Here is a 25207-nt window from a genome sequence, read left to right as displayed (position 1 = left end):
TGCTGCTTCCAGGTCTTAGCTGAGATGAGAGGTGTGTTTATTGCAGCCGTCCCAATCTGAATCCCTCAACTGTTTGGGTGGGTTGGACTCCAGAGCTCCACGCTGTGGCCCAGGCTGAAGGCACAGGTCCACTGACCAAGCAGAATCGGACAAGTGTCTGGCAATGTGCTCTGTAATTTCAGCAGATTGAACTGTACGGTATCTTATTTTGTTGTTTCAGCTGACATGGACTATGCACTGATCATTATGACAGGAAACTAAGAGGGAAGAGAAGCAGAATAGGAAGAGAGCACTGGAAGATATAATGCTATAAACAGAGCAAGCTATGTGCTGTTGGACAGCTTCTGAACAGGGTAATGTCCCTGTAGGGACCTTCCCATCCTTCGTGGGAAGGCAAAGGGGGAGATTTTTTCTCAGTCCTGCCGGGATTCTCCATTATCCTGCCCCTTCTGGCCTGCTGTGCTCTTGACATGTTAAAAAGTTGTTTGACACCCGGTCTCAACACTGACACTCCTATTGCAGTTTTGTCCCCTGGCAAGGTTGCTTCTCCCTTCCTTTGAAGGGAATGAGGTTTAATCTCTTCAATGTCACTGATGAGCTGGGCAGCTCTTCCCCCACCTTGCTAAATGCTCTGCCTCTCCAGTGGTCCCAAGCCTGTCACACTAGAGAGTGAAGGGTCTGAACTAGCATCCTCTGAGCATCAGCATGTTACTGTGCTGCTAGATCACTGGGCCTGACTGACTCCATACCATTTCATGGTTTATTTTTTAACCTTTTATCTAGATCCTCTTTGGGAAGAGTAACAGCACTCTGGTTACACTGAGAGACTTTGAGATTAGGAGGTCAAACTGAAAATATTCAGAGATCTTCACCTCACTTTAATTTTGCTGTGTTTTACTTTCAATTATGTATTTGGATTGCATCTGGGATGGCTACTCTCCGTTCTCCAGTAACCATCTGAATGGCAAAGGCTGCAGACGATTAATATGAGGGAAGGTTTGGAAAAGCTGCACAGCTGGGGCTTGTTTGCTCCACATCCATAAAATCGCATATTTTCGGCTGCCCTTTCACGAAGCAGTTAAAAATGGCATTTGCTATTCCCTTGTCCCTGATATTTGCTAAGGGTCAGATTCTTGAGAGGCTTTGGTGGAGTGAACTAGGAGGAGGAGGAGAGCCCGGGTTAGTGATTAGAATTTTGAGTGTCAGCTCCTTCCACCAGGTGCATTGGACATGGTGATTAAGGGAGATACAAAGGCTGCTAGGGAGTATCACTGTACCGAAGGTCAAGGTAATGTGATGAAGTGTCGTGTGCGTGTGTGAGTGACTGCTCCTGTTGGATGGAATTGGAACTGCTCAATTGTTTGTCATAGGCCCTGTGCAGCTAATAGCTATTGGAGATCCCCCCTGAGCTCAAGTGGTAGGATCTGTGCTTTTGGAGCAGGAGGCTCTGAGTTCTGCCCCACTGGCTCTGCAATGGTGTGCAGCAGAGCATCCGCTGGGTACTTCCAGAGGCCCTGGACTTGCTACAGTAGACAGAGTGGCAGCCCTGCTCCCTGTGCTGCTTACTGCTGGGCCGGCTAGGGTGTGTATTTCCAGTTATTCAGGCAACAGGGTGGCAATTGGCCCCAAATTGTGGCTGCTTTATGCACCTTTCTCTTGCTTATCCTCCTGTACTTAGACGTGGGGCCCATATGGGAGGGATATAAACACAGCCCAGAGGCATGCAAAGAGGTGACCTCTCTTCTCCCACAATGTCTCCTTGTGCATCTGCTGAGATGCCCAAAGCCCCTCCACTCCCACACACCATTCTCCTGGGCAGGATCAGTCCCATAGCCAGCCCATTACAATGTGAACGTCCTTCCTCTCCTCCTTTATTCTGTCGCAGCAGAGTAACTGGTTCAGAAGACCATGGAGAAAAGAGCAGCTCCAGGACTCAAAGCAAAAAGAAACTATTCTGCCCAAAAGTATTGGAACTAGACTGTGGTTAAAGACGAAAGGATCGCTGTTCATGCCAATTCTTTGGGTGTCACTTAATTAACCGCTAGTGTCTGTCATGCTGGAACGATTGTAACATCAGCACTAGGCCTAACTCTCCCTTGAACTCTGATCCCATCTCTGCCTCTGACTCATTGTGTAACCTTTCCATAACTGCTTTCCCAATTTGCAAACTTGGGTTAATATTTGCCTTCCCCACATGGGTGTTTCTGGGCTTAATTGTTTAATGCCTGTCCAATGCCCCGAAGATGTAATTTTCTGTATATAATTGTGAGGGGTGTGACCCTCTGTGCCTGCTTTTCCACTAACGCAACTCCATTGACATCATGTGCTGTTATTCCCGATTTACACCAATGCGAGAGGAGAATCAGGTGTTGAGTATTTTAGCCCTCAATGAGAACAATATTCAGAAATGGCCTCTGGGCTTCTTCTTACTAGACTGGCTTTGGTGCCTGTATCAGCTTTGTTTTTAAGCATAAGACACCATTTTCTTTTCCTGACACTTTCTCTGGACTCCCAGGAGGGGCTCCTGAGGGTTGGTCAGCTATTTAGTGATACTCTGTTGAGCTTTCCATTCAAGACTGAAGAACAACATGATTTATGAACATTCACCCTTCTGTCTCCGCACCTTCCCCTACCCCCACCTCAAAACCAGACTAGCCAACCTGGCCCTCATTCAGTAATTACTTCAGGAAGTAGTTATCTGAAATAATGACATTCAATCTGTTTGGAAAACAGAGAGACCAACTTGCTGAAGGCCTTTTTCTTGCCACAGCCTCTGGTAAGGTTTTTCCCTTTGTGGTCCTTTTGGAATTAGAGCATTGATTAGCCAACTTCTTACAGAAACCAGCTGTGAGCTCTCCTTCTCCACAGAGATACTTTATTGCTTCAAGTGCAGAAATTGTAATTTCAAAGATAACTACTGATCCCAGGCCAAGGTACAGTAATTTTGTTACTTGAGTAATGGGAGTGAGCTGCAGTTGGAGAGAGGAAGGAGGATTAGAAACACATTGGAGAGAGAGGAGAATTATTATAAACGGCAAAGCTGAGCAGAGTCCAGCCATCACTCAGTCATATCTGCAACCAAAGTGCAGAGGGATGAGTAATGGCACGCCCTGTCCCATAGGCATATGGGCCGCTCAAAAGCACATCACATTGCAGCCTGAGTCAGGGCACCCGTTATTCACTCTTCTCTCCCAGTGCTTAAATCTTTGCAAATAACACGTTTAAAAAGAACCAAAAGTCTCTTTTGCAGCATGTTCCAGTTGCATTTTCACTGGTTTTAATGTGGGTTCACAGACACATCCCACAATAAGGGTTACTCCCTATTGGTCCCTAGATGACCACTGGGGTTTAAAGCAATTTCACATGGGCCAGAACCAAGAGAAACATGGAGTTTCTCCAGTTTCATTTCTCTCTCTCTCTCTCTCTAATATTCTTCCACATGCATTTTCTGGCCATATCCAGGCTTCCATCACTGCCAGTCCTGTGTGCCTTATGGAGAACTACATTGTCCTTGCACCTGCCAGAATTGCTTCTCCCCAGATCAATTGCTCTGCCCCACCACTCTGTGGTGTTTGGAGTTTTGTGCAGTCAAAATGCTGTAATGAAATGGCCTGTGCATACCTTTGTCCTGCATGGAATTGGATCTGTTCATCTCCGGGTCATAGGCCCAGTGCCACTGCCAGACACTGGAGCATTCTCTGTTAGCTCCAGAGGTTGGGGCAGGAATTCTAGCCCTACTACTTATGTGCAGTTCTGAACTGTCCTACTCTGTGACACAGTGACAGCTGAGCCAGCCGATTGGTCGTGGGTTTGTTGAAATGCAGTGAACAAGCACAACAAAGGGGATACTAGAAAACCAAAGCATTAACAGGCCAAGCGAAGTGACACCATTGGAAGGCAACATCAAAGCTGGCACAGTTTCCTTGCATTCCCATAAACTGCATGGAGTGTGTAAAAGTTTGCATTGAGGAAGGGGTTAATTATTCTCCTCTGCCATAGGTAATGGGCATCTCGGTGGGCAGACACAGCTGGGTTTTCCAAACAATGATAGCCAGGAGATGATGATTTAGTACAGGAGGAGCAAAGAGGAAACACTTCCCACATACTGAGGATCCTCCGGTTCCTCGGTTTCCAGAGTTGATGAACTTTAGTCCCCTCTGAGCAGGACATTCAATTACAGCAATTCCTTTAAAGATGTGGGTGTCTTTTTCCTTTCAAAGAGATTGGATCCAGAAGTTCCATATCAGGAAACAAACTGGCACGAGACGTTTTCTGAGCAGACAATGGGGGTTCCTCTTTGGTACGGATCTGAGGATCGCGAGAGTTCAGAGACTCTGACCTGAAAAATTAAATGATCCGTCTACTCCAGCTATCCCTAGGAATTATATACTTCAATTATTGTTGCATCTGATAAATTACATTGTAACTAGCCCAGAGCTGCATGCCTAGATGCACACATTATGGTGATAGCACAGGACAATTTGCTCTGGAAACAGGATTCTGCTACTGGTAGAATCATAGAAGTGTAGGACTGGAAGCAACCTCAATATGTATGCTAAATCAGAATCTTGATTAGGTGCCAGTAGGTCTTCCTTCCTGTAGGTTAGACCAGGTCTCAGCTAAAATAGTTTTGCTGGTATCGCTCTACTGGTAAACCCTCCTAGTCTAGATGTAGCTTCTACTGGCTAAAAACTGCTTTTCCTAGTATTGCTCAGACCGGGTTCCCTAGGCAAACTAAATAGACTAGGAAACACACTCTTATGCCAGAATAACTGTGTCCATATGAGGGCTTTTGCCAGTATAGAAATGTCACTAAAAAGAAATCACACACCCTCCAAACAGATGTTACCATACTGATAAAGGTTTCTAGCCTAAGACACTAGAGGAAAGGATGAAATACATCCAATAGCCAGTCAGACATTTGCACATCCCTATTGCTTTGATCGCTTCTTGTGTATTTACTCTTGTGAAATATAAACTGTCTTTCTCTCTGGTTACTTACATCACACCCATCCCTACTGGAGTATTAGAGCACCTCACAGCCTAACTGAATGTATCCGCATAACACCGGAGGGAGGAAAATGCTAGCCCACCATTACAGGTGGGGACCTGGGGCCAGAGGGCTTAAGTGACTTGCCTATGGTCACACAGGAAGTCTGTGGCAGAGCAGGAACTTGAGCCTGGATCTCCTGAATCCCAGTCAAGTGTTATAGAGCATCATTCTCTATCAACAGCCTTCTGTTGTCTGCCCCCCACATACACAGTGTTCATATAAACAACAGCATTGCCTATTAAGGTTGCCAACTTTCTGACTGTAGAAAACGGAGCACCCTTGCCCCAACCCCTGCCCCAAGCCCTCACCCCTGCCCCGCCCCTTCTCCGAGGTCCCGCCCCTACTCACTCCATCTGCCCTCCCTCCGTCGCTAGCTCTCCCCCACCCTCACTCACTTTCACAAGGCTGGGGCAGGGGGTTGGAGTGCGGGGGGGTGAGGGCTCTATCTGGGGATGCGGGCTCTGGAGTGGGGCCAGAGATGAGGGGTTTGGGGTGCAGGATGGGACTCCATATTGGAGGGGTGGGGCTGAGCGGTTTGGAGTGTGGGAGGGGGCTCTGAGCTGGGGCAGGGGATTGGGATGTGGCAGGGGGTACGGGCTCTGGACTGAGGTGTGAGCTCTGGAGTGGGGCCAGGGATAAGTGGTTTGGGGTGCAGGAGGCGGCTCCAGGCTGGGGCAGGGGGTTGGGGTGTGGGAGGGGGTGAGGGCTCTGGCTTGGGGTGCGGGATCTGGGATGGGGCCAGGGATGAGGGGCTTGAGGTGCAGGAGGGGGCTCCAGCTGGGGCCACAGGGGTAGGAATGTGGGAGGGGGGCTTAGGGCTGAGGCAGGGCTCGGGGTGTGGGAGGGGGTGCAGGCTTTGACTGAGGATGTGGTCTCTGGGGTGGGGCCAGGGATAAGTGGTTTGGGGTGCAAGAAGGAGCTCAGAGCTGGGGCAAGGGGTAGGGGTGTGGGAGGGTGTGAGGCATGTGAGCTGCAGGCTTGCGCTTACCTGAGGCGACTCCCGGAAGCAGCCAGCATGTCCCTCTGCCTTCTAGATGGAGGGGCTACGGGAATCTGCGTGCTGCCCATGCCTGCAGGTGCCACCCCCACAGCTCCCATTAGCCACAGTTCCTGGCCAATGGGAGCTGCAGAGCCGGTGGTCAGGGCAGGGGCAGCATGCGGAGCCCCCCGTGGCCGCCCCATGCCTAGGAGCTGTACATGCCAGCTGCTTCTGGGAGCCACACGGAGCCAGGGCAGGCAGGGAACCTGCCTTAGCCCTGCTGTGCCACCGACTGGACTTTTAGTGGCCTGGTCAGCAGTGCTGACCAGAGCCGCCAGGGTCCCTTTTCAACCGGGCATTCCAGTTCAAAAGTGGACACCTGGCAACCCTATTGCCTACTTAGAAAGCAACCAGCCTGCTCTGTAAAGCCAAGACACTGGAATTTCTCTGTAATAGCCTGGGAACTTGCTTAGTCCCTCTGCAGAGGGTTTCTCTATAGTAACAGTTGCTTGTTATTATGTGCTTTTCTATGGCAATTATCAGAGTGTCTGGGTGCCTTTACCCTGAATTAGATACCGCCAAAAACACAACAGCATGCAGTTCGCTCTCCTTCACAGGCAGCCACTCCCTGAAGTGGACCAGATGCAGAGGGTGGGTGATAACGCACTAAATTTAGGGTGACCAGATGTCCCGATTTTATAGGGACAGTCCCAATTTTGGGGTCTCTTTCTTATATAGGCTCCTATTGCCTCCAACCCTCTGTCCCAATTTTTCAGACTTGCTGTCTGGTCACCCTAACTAAATTGCACTATCCCCAAAGCCTTGCTTTGTGTGCAAGCTGGAGGAAAGAGGAGGGGGATCAAACTGAAGCAATAACCGTGGGTTTGCCCTAATGACCCCCTCCTCGCCAGCCACTTAACTCTAGAAAGCTTCAGCCACACAATCGCATGATGATCTTTGCTGAGAGATTTCCTACCATTGAAATAGGTACAGCACCATCTGGTGGTTGTATAGCTCACGTTCATGCGCCCTTAATTAGCATCATCTTCCATTAAGCTCCTTGGAGCGGGTGGAGGGGGTAGAAGCTGCATTTTCCCCTGGCCTGACGTCAGGGTGAGCCACTGGGCTGGCTCACCACCTCTCTCTGGCTGATGAAAACTCTGCCTGGCTGGACTTGGGGAAGGAAGGGCAGGAAAATGTGAACTGCTGGATGCATGGGGAAAACAGGGTATTTAGCCTGCCTGGAGTGGGGAAGGTTCTTTACTTAACTGTGCATGGTGAGAGTGGAGAGGCTAGTGGGAGGCCCCTCAGGGGCAGATCCAGGCTGCCCAGCGTGGGAGGGGCACAGGAGCAGACCCACCATACCCATTGAAGCCTTTGCACCAGCACAAGCCATTGCACCTGACTCCGGGCCTGTGTTTCCATAATATATACCCTGCGTCTGTCGCAATCCACAAGCTCCTCACCAGCCTGTAACTCCCTCAGCTCATTTCCACTGTGGCCCTTTGCCTGGCCAGACTCCATAGATACACGCTTCTAGTGATTCGTAGGGATGGGGAATGACTCAGTCCAAGATACTCTAACTGTGTTTGTGGGGAGGCTGGAGGAAGTTTTGCACTGTCCTGGTGAAGCAGCTGGGATGGTGCAGAGCATCTGGCTGAGGCTATAACACCAGTGGATCTAAGGCTATGTCTAGGGCAGATGCCCTACCCGGCTCTCTACATGCCCAAGGCCTAAAATAGCAGTGTAGTGTCCCACTGCCTCCCTGCTGCCCTACACACCGCAGTGTGGATGCAGCCTGTGCCTTTCACTGCTGTGCGTAGCTTCACATACCCGGCCTACTCGTCGCCGCAAGTGTAGCCGAGGCCTAGCTGATGTGTGCTTTTCATGACCCTCTCCCTTCCCCCCTACCACCCACGGCCACCACCCAACTTCCTCCTGCTGACTCTGGAATGGTAGTTTTCTCCCCAGCTCTGGGCTAATAGACAGGCTGGGCACTGAGCCAGGAGTGAGTGTGAGGGAAGTGAAAGAGAAGAGAAGAGAAATAGCAGGGAGCTGAAAGGGAATTGGAAGAGAGAAGGCAGGTCCAGAGGTTAGGGCAGTAGCCTGAAACTCAGGAGACCCAGCTTCAATTTCCAGCTCTGCTACAGACTTCCTGAGTGACATTGGTCAAGTCAGTTAGGGTATGTCTCCACTGCAACTGGAAGTACAATGGCTACCAAAGTAGGCCTACTCATGTTAGCTTTCATAGAATCATAGACTGTCAGGGTTGGAAGGGACCTCAGGAGGTCATCTAGTCCAACCCCCTGCTTAAAGCAGGACCAATCCCCAATTTTTGCCCTCAATCCCTAAATGGCCCCCTCAAGGATTGAACTCACAACCCTGGGTTTAGCAGGCCAATGCTCAAATCATCTAGCTAACATGGCTAAAAATAGTGAAGATTCAATAGCACAGGCTAGAACCATGAGTATTATAATACACTAGACTAGCTAGATTAAAGCTAGTGTGGCTATACCCACGCAAACTGTAGTCCAATCTCGGATTGCAGTGTAGACACACCCTCAGTCTCTCTTCACATCAGTTCCCCATCTGTAAAACAGATGATAGCACTGCCCTGCCTCACAGAGAGGCTATGAGGATAAATACATGAAAGGTTGTGGGGTGCTCAGATACTACTATGGTGACCCAAGTACCCAAGAGATGGTTTCCTGCAAGTTCTCGAACAACTAGCAGCTGGATTTAGTGAATGGCACTTTCTGCCTTTGCTCCTCTTGCTCACTGTCTCTGTTCTCTTTCAGGTACTGCCTCTGTTGCAGTAGCTGGCATCTTCGCAGCCTTAAGAATCACAAAGAACAAGCTCTCTGACCATAAGTTTGTTTTCCAAGGAGCCGGAGAGGTAGGCTTCACCCGGGTTCGGCGCTAAATACAGTATTTGTCCTTTCATTTTGAGGAGGTAAACATGGAAGCATAAAGCCCAGATCCATAAATCCCAGAGTGAGGTGCCTAAGTCTCAGTTTTGGGTTCCACTGTGATCCACAAAAGTCCCGCTCAGTTGACACCGAACCTTGTAGGCGCCTAAGTTTCTGCCTCCGCATGTGCACACTGCCACCCCACCCCAGGTCCCTGGATGCCTATCTCCAAGCTAAGCCCCAGAGCGAGCCACAAAGCAGGAGAAGACAGGCAGAAGAATGCCTGTCTCACCCATGGGCCCAATCTGGTAAGCGTGCTCAGAGGCACCTATTGGATCAGGTCCCATTCAAAATCGAGAGGGTGCCACCCACCTTATAAATTTCTATCCCAGAGGTTAGAGCTCTCACCTGGGGCGTGAGAGACCTAAAATTCAATCCTCCCCTGAGGTGGGGAAGGATCTGAACAGGAGCCTCAAACCTCTCAGGGGAGTGCGCTAACCACTAAGCTCTGAGATACTCTGACGTGTGGCTCCCTCAGTCTGTCCTGTGGAAGCTGTGGATATATAGAGTCACTGGGCCAGAGAAAGGGTGAGAGCAATTCTGTAGTCCGGTGGTTAGGGTGCCCACGTGGGAGATCCTGGGTCAGTCCCCCTGCTTCAATCACTGTTTAATTATGTATAAAAAATAGAAAAGTTTCAACAGGAGAGAGTGAGGGTGCCCACCTCAGAATATCCCAGCAAGTGGGCACCACCTCCTCTCCTCCCCCACGGGGCTCTGTGGTGTGAAGCAGTCACCTAACTCATTCTCACAAGAAACACATCAGGTGCCTGACTCCGGGAGAGGGGTTCCCAGCTGTGGACTGCAAGCAGAGATAGGTGCCTATCTCCATGAGAGGGCAGGACTTAGGACACAACCCTCTTGTCGGCATCTCCCATTGGCTAGTTTATGCAGCTCCTTGCCTAGCATGCTGGCTTTTGTGGATCACATTCTAAGGCACCTGTCTCTCCGCATGCATTATATAGGGAGCCTGAGTGCCTCATTTGGCTTTGCAGATCAGTGTTGTTCCAGTGATTTTTTTTTTCATGCAGTGTTCTGCCGAAGTCTCTTTGTGGATTCGGGCCTAAGGCTTCAGCCAGGCTGGAATTCAGTAAGGAGAAGCAAAGGAGCAACCTACTCCTAGTGTATTTTTCTGACCAGGAATGGTCTTCATTGCTTGTTAGCCCTTTGGAGCCAGCACATCTGAGAGGGAGCTGGAGCCTGTTCCTCCTTGTGCATCACTAAGCGAATGGTTTACTTAACTTACAGTCAACTCTGTGCAAACCCACTGAATGCGATGAGGCTGCACAGGTGTCAATGGGGTTTTAATTTGGCCTGAAGAACCTTTATTACCGATGATGCATGAACTGAAAGAAGCCCAGCTTGAAGCCCAGGGCCTATCTGCTGAGCTGGCAGTTAGGGAAAACAAAAATCTTCTTCCTTGTAAACTGAGCGCATCACTGAGGAACAACAAACACAGTATTCCCCCATGCCACTTGCACAATCATTTGTCAGAGTTGAGCCACACTTTCCCTTTGAGGCAGAAACCATACCTTCCTCTGTGTGTGTACAGTACCTAGCACAACAGGGAGCGGAGAAGAGAGGGAGGGTAGCTAGTGGTTAAGGCTCTAGAGTGAGGCTTGTGAGATCTGCATTCAATTCCTGTCACCAACCGCCTGTGTGATTTTGGGCAAATCACTTAACCCTTCAGTTGCCCCTCTGTAAAATGGAGATTACAATCTAATAGTCACGACAGATGGGTATGTTCAGCATCTTTCCACCCAGATCTCAGGTGGGGCCTCTCGGTGAAACATAATGCCAAGAATTATATACAGCAAGTCAGGGTTGTTTTGTTTTTGTATCATGAGACGGGGGAAGAAAGAGGGGACCGTTCCCCTCTCAACATTTCAAATGCACCATTTACCACTGTTGCCTAGAGTTCCTCTCTGCTGGCTTCATCCTGGAGCCGCACTAGTCTGGCTTCCACCCGCTTTCTCTCCACTGACACTGCTAGTCTGAAGGTCTCTGACAACCTTTTCCTGGTCAGATCCTAGGGCGATGCTTCACCTTTAACCTCCTTAACCAGTCTGCTGCTTTAGAAGCCATCAATCACTCCCTCCTTCTTGACATGGTTCAGATGATGATAATTTGTATTACTGTAGTGCGTAGGAGCCTCAGTCCTATCCCAGGGCCCCGGTGTGGTAGGTGCTGTACAGAACAAAAAGAGGGTCCCTGCCTCACAGAGCTTACAATCCGTGTGCTTTTTGGGAGGAGTGGGGAGAGAGGGGGCTGTCATTTTTTAAACCTCTCCAAAGTGAGGCAGGTTTGTTTGAGGAAATGATCGGAATTTGCTTTCTGCTTATGGGTTTCAGGCTGCCATGGGCATAGCCCAGCTCATCATTATGGCCATGGAAAAGGAAGGAATTTCGAGGGAAGACGCCATCAAAAAAGTCTGGATGGTGGACTCCAAGGGACTAATTGTCAAGGTAAATCTGCCTCTGTTGCACTACTGTGTTGTGGTGCATGGTAGATGCAGTGTAACAGGCACAGGGTACAATGGGGCCTGACTCATTAACCCAGAGCAAGCAGATCCAGTGGGTCACAGTCAGCCCTGGAGTAAGTGGCTGCAATTCTGTTGAAGTCAGTGGAGCTGCACTTGCTTATACACAGCAGGGTAGACTTTGCTTTCCTGTTTTTGTTGCCCTTTCCAGTAGAGTTTGGACATTCTGGGGATAGCTACAGCTGCAGGGTCAGGGACCACTCTGCTCTTCAGGTCCAATGGGACTTTGTAAATCTTTGTAAATCTCCTCTCTCCAGGAGACAGAGCTTTCTTGAGATTTGGTCCAAGACACTGGAATGAACTCCCACCCGAACTAAGGACCATCAGAAACCTCACCGCCTTCCAAGCGAAGTGCAAGGTGCATGTCTTTAACCTGACCTTTTCAGACAGAGACAGAGAAACGAGCACATCAAAAAAGAAACTTACCAACACAAACTACTCCACTGCACACAATCCTCCCCCCACGAGAGGATGGGAGAACAAACCATAAGTGACAGATGTTAGTCACGTAATGAACGAGAGGCAGGTGTGCAGATACTACAGGGACGATGCGGTATAGCAGAATATAGAAGGGTGAAGCACTGAAATCTTGCAAACAAGATTTTGCAAATGATCGATCCAGACTTTTCTCGCCTGCCATAGGCTGGTTTGTTCTTTTTTCCCTGCAGGGGAGGAGTCACCTGAACCATGAGAAGGAAATGTTTGCCCAACACCACCCCCAGATGAGAACTCTGGAGGAGGTAGTGCAAAGGGTGAAGCCAACAGCTATTATAGGTAGAGTCACGGAAGCGGGAGCTCCTTCTCATTTGTCCACTTCTTGGGGGTTTCTTTTTTCCAGGGGCTCCTCTGTTGTCCAGGCCGACTCCCCAGGCCTCCCTGCCTGCATTTCTTTCCTTTACTTCCCAACAGCCCCCGTCTCTTGAGGCTATGAAGCACAAGCTCCCTCCTTCTGTTGAATAGGGATCCCTCCGGAGCCAATCGGTGCTGCCCTCAATTGGCCACAGGGGGCACTCTTGAGTTAAGCAGAGTTCTGCGGCTCCCAGAGCCTGCGCATGTATATCCCTGGGGCCCTACCAAATTCATGATCCATTTTGATCAATTTCATGGTCACAGGATTTTAAAAATGATAAATTTCATGATTTCAGCTGCTTAAATCTGACATTTTTTGGTGGTGTAATTGTAGGAGTTCTGACCCAAAAAGGAGTTGTGGCGGGGTCGCACGGTTATCGTAGGGGGGGTTGCAGAACTGCTACCCTTCTCCGCTGCTGCTGGTGGCGGCGCTGCCTTCAGAGCGGGGGAGCTGGAGAGCGGCGGCTGCTGGCCGGGAGCCCAGCTCTGAAGGCAGAGCCGCCGCCAGCAGCAGCGCAGAATGACGGAGGGCCTGGCATGGGATTGCCTCCCTTACTTCTGCGCCGCTGCCTGCAAAGCTGGGCCCCTCAGTCCGCAGCCGCCACTCTCCGGCCACCCCACTCTGAGGGCAGCAGCACAGAAGTAAGGAGGGCAATACCACAACCCCCATGCAACTCCCTTTTGGGTCAGAACCTCCAAATTTGAGCAACGCTGGTCTCCCCCATGAAATCTGTATAGTAGAGGGTAAAAACACACAAAAGACCAGATTTCACAGTGGGAGACCAGATTTCATGGTCCGTGATGCATTTTTCATGACTGTGAATTTGGTAGGGCCCTCTTTTCCCCAACTGACCAGCAGAGCAAGAGGCTGGTTGCAGTTACCAGTGCCAGATCTCCTGAAGGATAGTGCTGAGCATCACCACAAAGCCAACCCAGAGAAACACTTGGTTTGGGCTGTTTGCTGATCCTGAAGGTGGTTTTGTCACTGTAAATCTGACTTTCATGGGGTCTCTGGAAAGGGGTGGCCTTCTCCCTCGGAGTCACACAGTTTAATTTACTGAGCACTAACAAGAGCTGAGGTTTAAGGAAACATGGGCCCGATCCATTAGAAGTCACAGAGTGAATCAGGAATTAACTGTTCACTTCTTAGGTGTAGCCGCCATCGCAGGTGCGTTCACGGAGAAGATTTTGAAGGACATGGCGGCTTTCAATGACAGGCCCATCGTATTTGCCCTAAGTAACCCCACGAGTAAAGCAGAGTGCACAGCTGAGCAGTGCTATCACCTAACAGAGGTAAATGTGCGACTGTCTCTCCCAACACAACAGCTGAGTGGAACAGCCAAAGAGACTTAACACACAGAGCAACCTCTCTGTGTGCTACAGTGATCAGAGGGCTCTTTGGTGGGTCATAGATAAATGTAACCTCCTGGCAGAGCCCCACTGACATATGTCTCATGTCTAGTAAAATGGCAGTCTGCAGGGCTCTTGCAGTTGATCAGCCCCATGGGGGCAACTTCCCCCTTTGATGTAGGACGCATCTACACTGGCACAGTGGAGACATACCTTTAGCGTTAATAGTGGTGATTTGTTGAGGGGGGCGTTCCTGATGCAAACACCCTCCTCCGATCCAGGGCCCAGCTACACAACCTTGTTGGGGCTGTATCTTTTTATTAGGTGGAGAGGAGGGAGGACCTGCTCCCACCCCAAACTCCCTTCTCAGGCTGGCCCATCACAGCTGTGCTCCTCATTGAGCTCCTCAAATGCATGAGGGCCCTAGCTCAGGTATTCATGGAAGGTAACTTTGGGATTTGGATCAGGCAAGGGGAAAGAGAGTGGGTAAGGCACTGGACTGGAACTCAGGAGATCTGGATTCAAGTCTACCTCAACCTTTCTGGGGGACCTTGGGTAAGTCATTTAGGCCCAGATCTTCAAAGGTATTTAGACTCCTAACTTCCATTGATTTCAGTGGAAGTTAAGCCTAAATACCTTTGAGGATCTGGGCCTAAATATCTCTGCGCATCTCCTTCCCCTCTGTAAAATGGGAATATTTTCCTGCATCACAGGACACTGTGTTGATAGGAGCCATGTATGTATCTAGATAAATAGGTTAGAATGAGACTTTGTCTGTCTATTTTACCAGGCTAAATAGAAACTAAATGCTACATGGCTCTTTCCCCTTGGCAAACAAACTGTATGTCAGTTTAATCAGCAGTCAGATCATGATGGTGAGATCGGTGGTGGAGCTGTTGCTGAATGATCAGTGAATTTGCTACCACAGTCACTGTGCTCCCAGAGCTGGGTTCTGGGATCCCCTCAATTGTAGACATTGCCTCTCCAATATCTGTGTGTGTCTGTTTCTCTCAACAGGGCCGAGGCATATTTGCAAGTGGGAGTCCATTCCCTAAAGTAACCCTGGCCAGTGGACAGACTTTCTTCCCCGGCCAAGGAAATAATGCCTACGTGTTCCCCGGAGTGGCGCTGGGAGTCATTGCCTGCGGGGTCCGGCATGTCTCCAACGAGATCTTCCTCACCACGGCAGAGGTTTCAGATCCATATTTAACTGGTGCTTTTAAAACATAAAAAAGCAGCTTCAGTGAGGCTTGTTGAACCCCAGGAGTGTAGTTAAGTCCTTGGCTAGGAACAGGCGCAGGGCAATGTGCATCATCTGAACTTCACCTCCTCAGCTAAAGGCTGCAGACTTTCCCAACACAGCAGGATGCCAGAGCTTCCATTATGCCAACAGAAGTCCCCTGCATGAGCCAGCATTTGATTCCCCTCTATGGAGGGAGCTGAGGGGAGGGAGAGGGGATATGGCCTCTGGAGTCCTGGGTTTGTTTTCTTACAGGCAAAAATAACAAATCCAAAACAAACCAAAAATCCCCCAAAGCCTTTGATCATATTGGAAACAGCTGAATTTATTCCATAGCCTTTCCCCTGCTGCAGGAGATGCCTGGCTCCCATCAGTGGAGGGAAAAGCAAGCAGCCAGGGCTCCCGCCACGCCAGCAGCTCTCACAAAGACATTTTTGCCACTTTGCATTTTCCTCAGCCTTTGCTGTAGGCTGTATTTTTAAAAAACTGCCTGGTTTCATATCATAACATACAGCCAAGCGGCACGTTTGGGGGGCATAGCCAACTTTTTCTCAGAAATGGACTCACTTCTTTCAAAAAAGGTATCTAGTCACGCACAGGGCTTTTTTTTGCAGAATGGGCTGCGCTTTCAAGCTCAGAATGAAACGGATGCACGTTTGAATTTTGGGTGGTTTTGCTTTTGATTGCAAGGACTTCTCCTGACTCTTGTAGCAACTGAAGTCTCAGCTACGCGCTGCCTTTTTAAAGCCTTAAGAGGGCGCATGCTGTACTTGATTGAGAACATCACCTATAACCTGCCTTTTCTTCATTCTAGTCTATTGCTGAAGAGGTCACGGAGGAGCATCTTGCTGAAGGGAGACTCTATCCTCCCCTGAGTACCATCAGAGAGGTGTCCTTCAAAATCGCTGTTAAAGTAAGAATTCAAGTATTCTAGTGAAGTTTTTGTTTATATATAAGCCAAGCTCTACCTCTCGTAACGTTGGCAAGGATATTTCTCTTGCCCTCATCTTTGATGTGGTTATGACTACCAGCATAAATGCACTGGCTATATTAGACCCAGAAACATGGGCGTGACTTTCCAAGGGATAAAGTAGGTCATTCAGGTTTATCAGAGCTGATTCAGTGCCACGGGCCAATCACAATTCCAGGTAGCCCCACACTGTGTAACTCCCATTTGGCTCCCAGTGTGGCTCCTGACATTAATTCCAAATTAGCCTCTGTCACACATCGGTGAAGCCTCCTTGCCCATTCCAAATTGCTGACATTGTAAATACTGAATCGGGATGTTGAGGTGAAGCGTGTTTTAATAATCCTAAGAAAATGAATCCCAGGTGGTTTAAAGCTCCATGCTCTATGTTTCTTGTCCTAAGTTGTGTGGCTTTCTTGTGTGATTTGAGCAAAGCAATAGTACTCTCAAACTCCTGAGTTTCATCCCAGATTTTCCAGTGGTTCTTTCTGTATTTGGGCAAATGGTTGAGACCCTTATGTTAAAAGTGGCCCATCTTCAGGTGCACACAGCTGGATTTTCAGAGTTGTAGATAATCCCCAACTGCACTTAGTCAATGGGAGCTGTGAGTGCTCAACATCTTTGCACATCAGGGCCAACATTTGCAGACTTCGGGGGTCTGATCCAGTGATGCCTGAAATAAGTTGGAATCTTTCCATTGATTTCAGTGAGTTTATGGTCAGCCTTTGGGTGTCTAAACGTGAGCACCTAAATAAGTGGCCTGATTTTCAGAGGTGCTGAGCACCCAAGGCGTGTTCCATCATCCTTAACAGGAGCTGCAAATGTTCCGTGAAGAGTCATGGCCAGTGATTAAATATGGATTTATGTGTACATGTAGGCACCCATGGTTGAATAACTTGGCCTTAATGTCTATATTACCCCCAACTTAGAGACCACTTCTGAAAATTTACCTCATGCCTCAGTTTCACCTTTTCTGACTATGGGAATGTTAATACTTAGTTGCCCCCAGAGGAGTCTTGAGCATCCAGCAGTCTGTAAAGTGCTGTATACAACTGATCAGTAATAGATTTTTGAAAATGAAGCAGGAAATACCACTCACTTTCCATGCAAAACATACAACAGCACATCTTGCTTCACAGACTAGTGGTGCAGCCTCTAACACAGAAGTCTTGGCTGGTCCTGAACAGTTAGTCTTCTCTTCAGCATTTTAGTGTAACTCAGATAATGAAATCTCCCTCCTCCTGGGTAGGTATCCCAGGGTGCAACTCGCCACCATCCAGTGCGCTGTCTTTTGGGAAGTTTTGGCAATGCATGATGGGGCAAAAATGAGTCATGCGGGGTGACTGGGAGCAAGGGGACAAAGTCCCAGCATGCATCTTTCTCCCTCCTGTAATGTCATCCTTATCCCATAATTTCTGTGCCTTTTTAAAAAAAAACAAAAACCATGAACGTACATGGCCCTCCTTACTGTCCACCATCTGACAGAAGCATGGAATCTGCACAGTTCTGCACTATTGTCATGAGTGTTCCAAGAACAGGACACACGATCCTCCGATATTTGCAGAACCAAATCAGCAAGGAACACGATGATTTCACAGAGGGCAGATTTCATGAGATATGGTGAAAACCAAAGCAAGGTTGTTGGTGGCATTCACAGAGCAGCTGCAGACAGTGAAGCGCCACTTCTGGGACCAAGAAACAAGCACTAACAGATGGGATCGCATCATAAGGCAAGTTTGGGATGACGAGCAGTCGCTGCAGAACTTTTGGATGTGCAAGGCCACATTCCTGGCTCTATGCTTGCCGCAGCCTCCCAACGCAGGGACACCACAATGACAGCTGCACTGAAGTGGAAAAACCAGTGGCAACCGCCCTGTGGAAACTTGCAATATCTGATTGCTACCGATTAATGGGAAATCATTTTGGAGTCAGAAAATCCACTGTAGGTGCCATTGTCATGCATTTATGTCCATTTTGGCTACACACATACAGCAAACTTGGCTCTCACAGGTCAGTGCATGTGAAGCTGTGATTGGCCTTACTGTCCCCCTGTGAGGAGTAGCAGAGGTAGGGATACAGCTCCTGATGCCTGAAGGGGTTGTGTGTAAGGAGGTGCTCTAATGGAGTTCTCCATAGACAGCAAAGGGAGTGGCTGTTGGATCTGTAGGTCCACAAGAAGCTGCAGCATCTGTATTTGCTGCCAGAGAAGCCCCATTATGTCCTGGTGCATCTCCCTCTCCTTTTCCTGCTGGGATTCCTGGGCCTTTCATAGAATCATAGAATATCAGGGTTGGAAGGGACCTCAGGAGGTCATCTAGTCCAAGCCCCTGCTCAAAGCAGGATTGATCCCCAATTAAATCATCCCAGCCAGGGCTTTGTCAAGCCTGACCTTAAAAACTTCTAAGGAAGGAGATTCCACCACCTCCCTAGGTAACACATTGCAGTGTTTCACCACCCTCCTAGTGAAAAAGTTTTTCCTAATATCCAACCTAAACCTCCCCCACTGCAACTTGAGACCATTACTCCTTTCTCCTGTCCACTCTTTCCTTGTCCATACAGTCTGCAGTATTCACCCTCCAGGCCCTTTGTTCACGGTCTGATGCAGCGCTGGATTGCCAGACCTTGCTGAACATGTCACCCTGAGTCCTCTTCTTTCTTCTCCATATCGGGCTCAGGCATCCTGCGGGTATGGAGGGGGAACAGCAGCAGCTACCCGTAACACACACACAGGTTGTCAGAATAGTCACAACAGAAAGCGAAAATTAAGATTCAGAACTCCCATCCCTTGTTCCCCTGAAGTTTTAAAAAGACATGCCTGTTGTCATTTCTGCTTTGTAGTGCTTGTGCACGGCACCATTCACAGCACCAGCCATGTGAGCATGGCCCACCAGGGGCAAGAGAAATAAGAAGGGAATTGCTTGATGGCATGAAACTATGAGTATAGGGCAGTGGCATTGAATACTGGCACCAATTTCCACAGGCGGTGGTGATTTTAGCTGATATCTCACTCCTGAGGGTAACAAAGGCATGGACAGCACAGCTGCTGTTGGTGTCCTGAAGTTGCCCGGGCCCTTATGTCGCTAGCCTGTTGACTGCAACGGTGCTTGCCAAAGTCATCGCCAACTGACGTGGGAAAATGTTCTGCCACGGAGGAAGACATAAGGCTGCCATCCTAGAAACCTTCAGGAGAGGATTGCAGGGTACCAGCATGAACGTTTCATTGAGATCTCTCAGGCGGATTCAAGGGACATCCCTGTGTACATAAACAAACTGCTCCACAAACCCCACACTGCCCCGCGTAACTCTACAGGGGAATGAAGAGCAACTAACAACTCTACTTCTCCTTGTTGTGCCACTACCTCTTCTAGGATGAGTAAACTAATGAAAAGTCAATAGCTGTGGCCTGTTACATTGGGGTACATCACGGTACTGGGAAATACATTTACACTCTTACCCAAGGTTCCTTCCCCTGCATTGTGCTCACTGATGCTCAGCTGCTGGCACTGACTTGACTGTGGTGGAGTCTCTAGCAGGTCCTGGTTCGCGACATAGCTGGAACCCTGGTTGCATGTCCCCCAGTCTCCTTCACCTCCTCCTCCTCATTTCTGTGCATGCCATGAGCCTGTGTCTTAAGCTCCTCGGAGGTATCTACGGGCTGCTGGTGAAGTTTCCACCAAGTATGGCATGTAGCTCTTTGGAAAAGCAGTGGGTCTGCAGCTTGGCATTGGATCACTTGTTGGCCACCCTGGCCTTCTGATAGGCCTGCTGCATTTCCTTCGCTTTCTCATGGCTCTGCTGCATCCTCTGTGTAAGCTGCTCATAGCTGTCCACATTTCTACGGCTTGTCCATAGCTATGCCTGCACAGGCTCTTCTCCCCACAGGCTCAGGAGATCCAAGATCTCTCATCTACTTTAGGCCAGAGCAAGTCTGGAGCATGTAGCCAGCCTGGTCACCTGGGCAGTTGCACACAACAGTGGAGAGCTGCTAGGTGTGCTTGCTAAGCCGGACAATCAGAAAACGGCATTTCAAAAATTTGCAGAGTTTTAAGGTGGTGGTGGGGCCTTCCAGTCTTTGTGACCTCTGGGCAGTGGAGTTCACAACTGTGACCACAGCAGTCAGGGTCAGGCATTGTGAGACCGCTGCTGGCTTAGAGTCGACATAGATAACGCAGTGTCTACACTTGCACTGTGTCGACCTCAGTACATCAACCCTGGCTCAACACTGCTCGGGAAGGTGGGGTTACCATGTCTCCGTAAGGGGGCCCCATCGGTGTGAGACAAATTAAAGTGTAGATACAGGCACAACTAGGTCAACGCAGGGTGGCTTACGTCAACTGAACTTCATAGTGTAGACCAGGTCTTGGGGATAAAGAGCACCAGGGATTGAGCTATTCATTATTGTTTTGTTTTGTTTTTCTTTGCAGATTGTTGACTACGCCTACAAACATAATCTCGCTTCCTGGTACCCAGAACCAGAAGACAAGGAAGCCTTTGTCAGAGCCCTCATCTATAGCACTGATTATGAGTCATTTGCTATCGATAACTACAGGTGGCCACAAGCAGCCATGCACATTCAAGATGTATAACTTTTTAAAAATTCTGATCCTTAATATTCCCTGGTTGTTACCATCATTGCCATAAATGCGTCTTCAGGCCTGCAAAATTTTACTGTATCTGGAAACAAGCACTTTCTTACTTGCAGCTGCCTTTTTACTTTGTAAGTACCTGACTAGGCAAAAGGCCAGAGCCAACATGTGCAGTGACAGAGACATATATGTCTAAAGGCTTACCCCCCCAAGAAGTCCTGCACCGCAGTTTCCACCTTCCTTTAAAGCACTCCTGTGACGTTGCATAAACAGTATTCTCTTCTAAACAAATTGTCTCACTTCTGTATCAAAAGAATGAATTTTAAGTTGCAAATCACACAGGAACCATAGCTCCGAAGGAGCTGGCTTGGGTCCTCTCTTCTGCAAAGAGATGGTGGTAGAGGCCAAAACTGTCACTGAAGTTTAATTTCTTTGACACACAGAGTGCTGCAGTGATTTTTTATTTTTATTATTAATCAGAAAGAATTGCAATCAAAGGTTCACTACTGTTTTGGCAATCTAGTCTCCTTTCGGTGACACTAGCGGAAATCAGAAGTCGCTGCACTGGAACCAGTGGAGTTTGCTGTTTAGGAAGGCCTTTCAAAAACCTTCCATGTTGAGTGTCTAATATCCTGGGACCTTACCAATCAGTTTAAATGTATTAGTGAGGAGTATCCTTTCCTTATCAATTCCTCTAAAAGGGAATAATATCAGTCCAACCTGAAGATGTTTTTGAAGAGATGATAACTTGAAGATCCAAGTTTGTCCTTTGCAGTGTTGTTGTAGCCATGCTGGTCCCAGGATATTGGAGAGCCAACGTGGGTAAGGTAATATCTTTTATTGGACCAACTTCTGTGGTGAAAGAGACAAGCTTTTGAGGTGCATAGAGCTCTTCTTCAGGTCTGGAAAAGGTACTCAGAGTGTCATAGCTAAATTCAAGATGGGGCATATGATTGGTTTCATGGTGCATTTGTCCAGAAATTCTTCCTCATTTTTTGTCCTATGACTGAGAGGTGTTAATGGGGTCACTTCGCCTTGAATGGTCTCTTAAAATATGTGTTAACTACTTACATTAAACAATCTGTTCCACTTTGTATTTAGCTGTGACAGTCTGCTTTCCCACACCTGAAGAATGGCTCTATGTAGCTCGAAAGCTTGTCTCTTTCACCAACAGATGTTGGTCCAATAAAATATTACTTCACCTACCTTGTGTAAGTTTGTTCTGTTTATTTAAAGCCTTATTCTATTGGTTCATATAATCAAATGTCGGTAACCTACATAACTACAATCAGGCTCCTACACGCCACAGATTTAAGAATATTTGATTTTCCTAACACATTCTCCCTTACCTGGCTCCAATATGGCCAAGAAAGGTCTCAGGGAATAGTAATAGGGTTTTTTTACTTAACATGAAACAGCACCCAAAGCATCATATCCACTAAGTCAAGTTTATATTTCTGCTGCTGGGTTAAATACAGGCTTTAACCATACAAGTCTTGCCTCATCAAATCTGACTGCCAATGCAAAGGGATGGACATCCGTTTATTTTCAGACTAACACACTAAAAGGGAAAACAGAATCTGATCTATTTTAAAATGTTATTAATTGATGCATAAATAAAAAGTCTTAGATCATGGTTGGGTGAAAACAGACTCATCACATAATTAAATTCAGCATGACCATATCAAGAGTCAGCAACGCTGACATGTGGAACGATGGTGAACCAGTTAGATCACATATGATGCATCCCCACTGATATCACAGCAGTCAAATAGTTTTCTCTAAACTGTTGCAACCAGTTCAGCAATGTAAATGTTTGTTTCCTTATTAGCTAAGACCTCTAGTTTCTTTCTCCAATTAAAATATCAGTTAAAATGAAAACCTGCAACATATCTGACGTGTAAAGCCAAAATTGGGAGCTTTCTAGTTGCTTTAAGCTCCCAGTCATGCAAGGCTTTACACACAGACTTAACTTACACTCACATCGTTGGGGTCAATTACTGATAGCAGATACAGTAAGTCTTTGCAGGATCAGAGCCTAAGCCATTCAGACTGTCTGACTCTACATTGAGTCCACTGACATCACGTTTCAGCAAGCAATGAGATATACTGTGCTTCTCAGGGTTTAACCTTAGGTTCTCCTCAGTCAGTATTCGGCTCAATAAAGCTTTACTTTCAGCTCCAGTGATGTAAAAATGGGCATGCACCAGAATCCGAGCTGATCACCCCCAAATTTTGGAGGAAAACATTCAGCATCCCACCTGGATGGAGGGTGGAGGTTGTATCCATTTCTAAACAAGAGTCAGTATCTGAACTGAAATCACTAATGATTTTTCTCCTTTACTTCGAGCTATTTGCATACCTTGTTCTGAACACCCCAGGTGGCATGCTCCCACCCCACTCAGCTCATGACCTAACATAAACCACATTTTGAATTCAGTCAGTGACTAAAGCAGCAGGAGAAGAAAGCACTCCCAAAACAATGCATACTTCCAGCCCAAAATACCTTCTGGATTTTTTCATTGTCTTTATTCTCCCCTCCAGTCATCAGGTGCTATAATGACAAGTTAATCTAAATATTATTCTACTTTTCCATGTATAGGTCCAATGGAACCCTTTCATTGTTGCTTTGTCTGTAAAACTGTGGTAAACTGCCTTAGTAATTCTTAGTGTTACTTTATGAAGACCTCAGACAAGCTGAATGTGCTGGCCATTTTATCAGAGAGCATTAAACAGCTCCTGTAAGTGATTGCAGTGCTTTTGTAACACAATGACAGGTTTGTGAACTGCGTATGTTTCATCTGTATAATCAATTAAAGCTTACTTTAAAAGTGCAACATCATCCCTTCTTTTAAAACCCACGTATGCCAAATGGTTTCTGAAGAGTATTTCAAATTCATTGCATATGCCATACTAGACATTTGTCAGTGAAAGCCAGGCATTCAGACTACACCTAAAAATGGAAGCGAATGCAGTGTTACCTACTCTCTTGGGCACCAAAGCAGGTGAGGGTTCCCATTAATGTCAGTGGGACTGCTCACGTGTTCAAGTTCTTTGCTTAGTCAGGACTGAACTTGTGCATTAGGGGCATTGTGCTGTTGGAGCTGCCATTTTTCAAATTAGACAGCAAGCCATGAACCTCACAACTTCTAACTGTATAGAAAAATAAATTCCAAAACAGAACGCGCCAGCCACTTCTCTGCCTGTGGCGAGCATGAGAGAAACACATGACAGATGGGTAGTCACAGCGGTTAATGCACAATTGGAAAGTGCTCGGCGATGAGCACAGGCTCAGAACCTGTCTAGACCAGAACAATTGTGACCATTATGTATCCCATGGCACCTTAAGGTTGTTAGTTCTGCAGCCCTGCCCACCTACATGCCTAGTTACAGCTTCACCTGGATAGGAGAATCTTCAGTGCTTGTCCTACCCCGCTATGGAGCACTGCTATTCGCTGTCCAAGAGCCGCTGCTGCCCCAAAGGAGGCCTGCATTGGGTCTCTCTCTTATTTACCTCACTGGGCTTTTGGAGGCCTTAGTTAACTGATTGCACAGATTGCTAAAGTGAGTTAGTTGAGGTAGGGACAGTATCTTCCCTAAGCATTTCTGTGGCATCTAGTACAATGAGGTCTTATGTAGAAAGGTTGGGAACTACTGCAGTATAAATATTCAAAGATAATACAGTTCCAGTGTACAGAAACAATCTCTGTCCCTGCTCATGTTCGGGGACCGTTTGTGCAGACAGTAGAAAGGTGTAGCTGGTGATGTCCTGGGTATGAGGGCCTACAGCTGTCAGTAACAGACCAGTTATTGCACTCTATCAAAGGTGAGTTTTGGGAAGGGGAAGAAGAGTTAGAAGTAAGGCCCCAATGCTATAGCCCTTGCAAAATGCCTGATGAGCTCAACAAGCTTTGCTGGAATACTGCAGGATCAGACTTTAAATCTCAAGGGCTTTAGCAATAACAAGAGAAAGCACTGCTGCACTCTGGAGCGCGAGTCAGGGCAGGCATCTGACTGTTTGGACAATTTGTATTCTCTTGGGTTCTGTAGAAAATTGGCAGTATTGGTTGATCTCTCGCCTAATTAGCACATTTCTCAACTTGCCTCCGTGGCTGTGATTCAGCTCTTGGCCTGTCTCCACTAAGGCTCAGCATCTCAGCCTTTAAACATGTCTTATTCCAATTCAGCAGTTCCAGCTGGACAAGTGCCTGATGAGCAGAGGACTCAGTTGCAGAGCTTGTATTCAAAATGAGGCTAGGAGCTTAGGATTTTCTAAAAGGCTTGCTTGAGCTAGTATTTCAGCAAAGTGCCCACAGGGCTCCTCACACCCAAGCACTGTAGCACATCGAAGGGGTGAAGCAGTTCATCTGGAAATACTTATTCCACTTAGTACCCACAATATTTGTGGGATAGCAGGCAGGCTGTGTAACAGAACTTCCTTTCAGAATGCCTCTCGCTATCAGACTCCACAGCAGAGATTAATGTTAACTGGCATCAACGGTCGATATTTAGGTGAATTGAATGGTTTGAAGAGCACCAGTCTATGTGAAACCCTGGTGAGTGAAATTGTCTAGACAGCCAAATAGACGACGACATGGACAGTGGCAGTGGAAGCTGCCCTACCAGCAAGGCCTGCCCTCGGATCAGGAGGTACAACAATTTGGTGTGAGATTAGGTC

At 47.8% G+C, this 25207-nt stretch overlaps 1 protein-coding gene across 2 annotated transcripts in view; it reads left to right on the top strand.

The window, feature by feature from the left end:
- Positions 1-23366, top strand: part of ME3 (malic enzyme 3) — a 183756-nt gene extending 160390 nt beyond the window's left edge. For both annotated transcript variants that reach the window (XM_073336628.1, XM_073336618.1), the window contains 7 exons: positions 8831-8928; positions 11350-11463; positions 12206-12311; positions 13537-13679; positions 14754-14927; positions 15791-15889; positions 20368-23366. In XM_073336628.1, coding sequence (XP_073192729.1) covers positions 8831-8928; positions 11350-11463; positions 12206-12311; positions 13537-13679; positions 14754-14927; positions 15791-15889; positions 20368-20529 — 896 coding nt within the window. In that variant the 3' untranslated portion in view covers positions 20530-23366. The remainder of the gene's footprint in view (positions 1-8830; positions 8929-11349; positions 11464-12205; positions 12312-13536; positions 13680-14753; positions 14928-15790; positions 15890-20367) is intronic.
- Positions 23367-25207: the final 1841 nt, after the last annotated feature.

The sequence above is a fragment of the Lepidochelys kempii genome, chromosome 1 (genome assembly GCF_965140265.1).
Source record: "Lepidochelys kempii isolate rLepKem1 chromosome 1, rLepKem1.hap2, whole genome shotgun sequence".
NCBI classification, from domain to species: Eukaryota; Metazoa; Chordata; order Testudines; family Cheloniidae; genus Lepidochelys; species Lepidochelys kempii.
The sequence above is the reverse complement of the archived record's forward strand: the minus strand, read 5'-3'. Positions and strand labels throughout refer to the sequence as shown.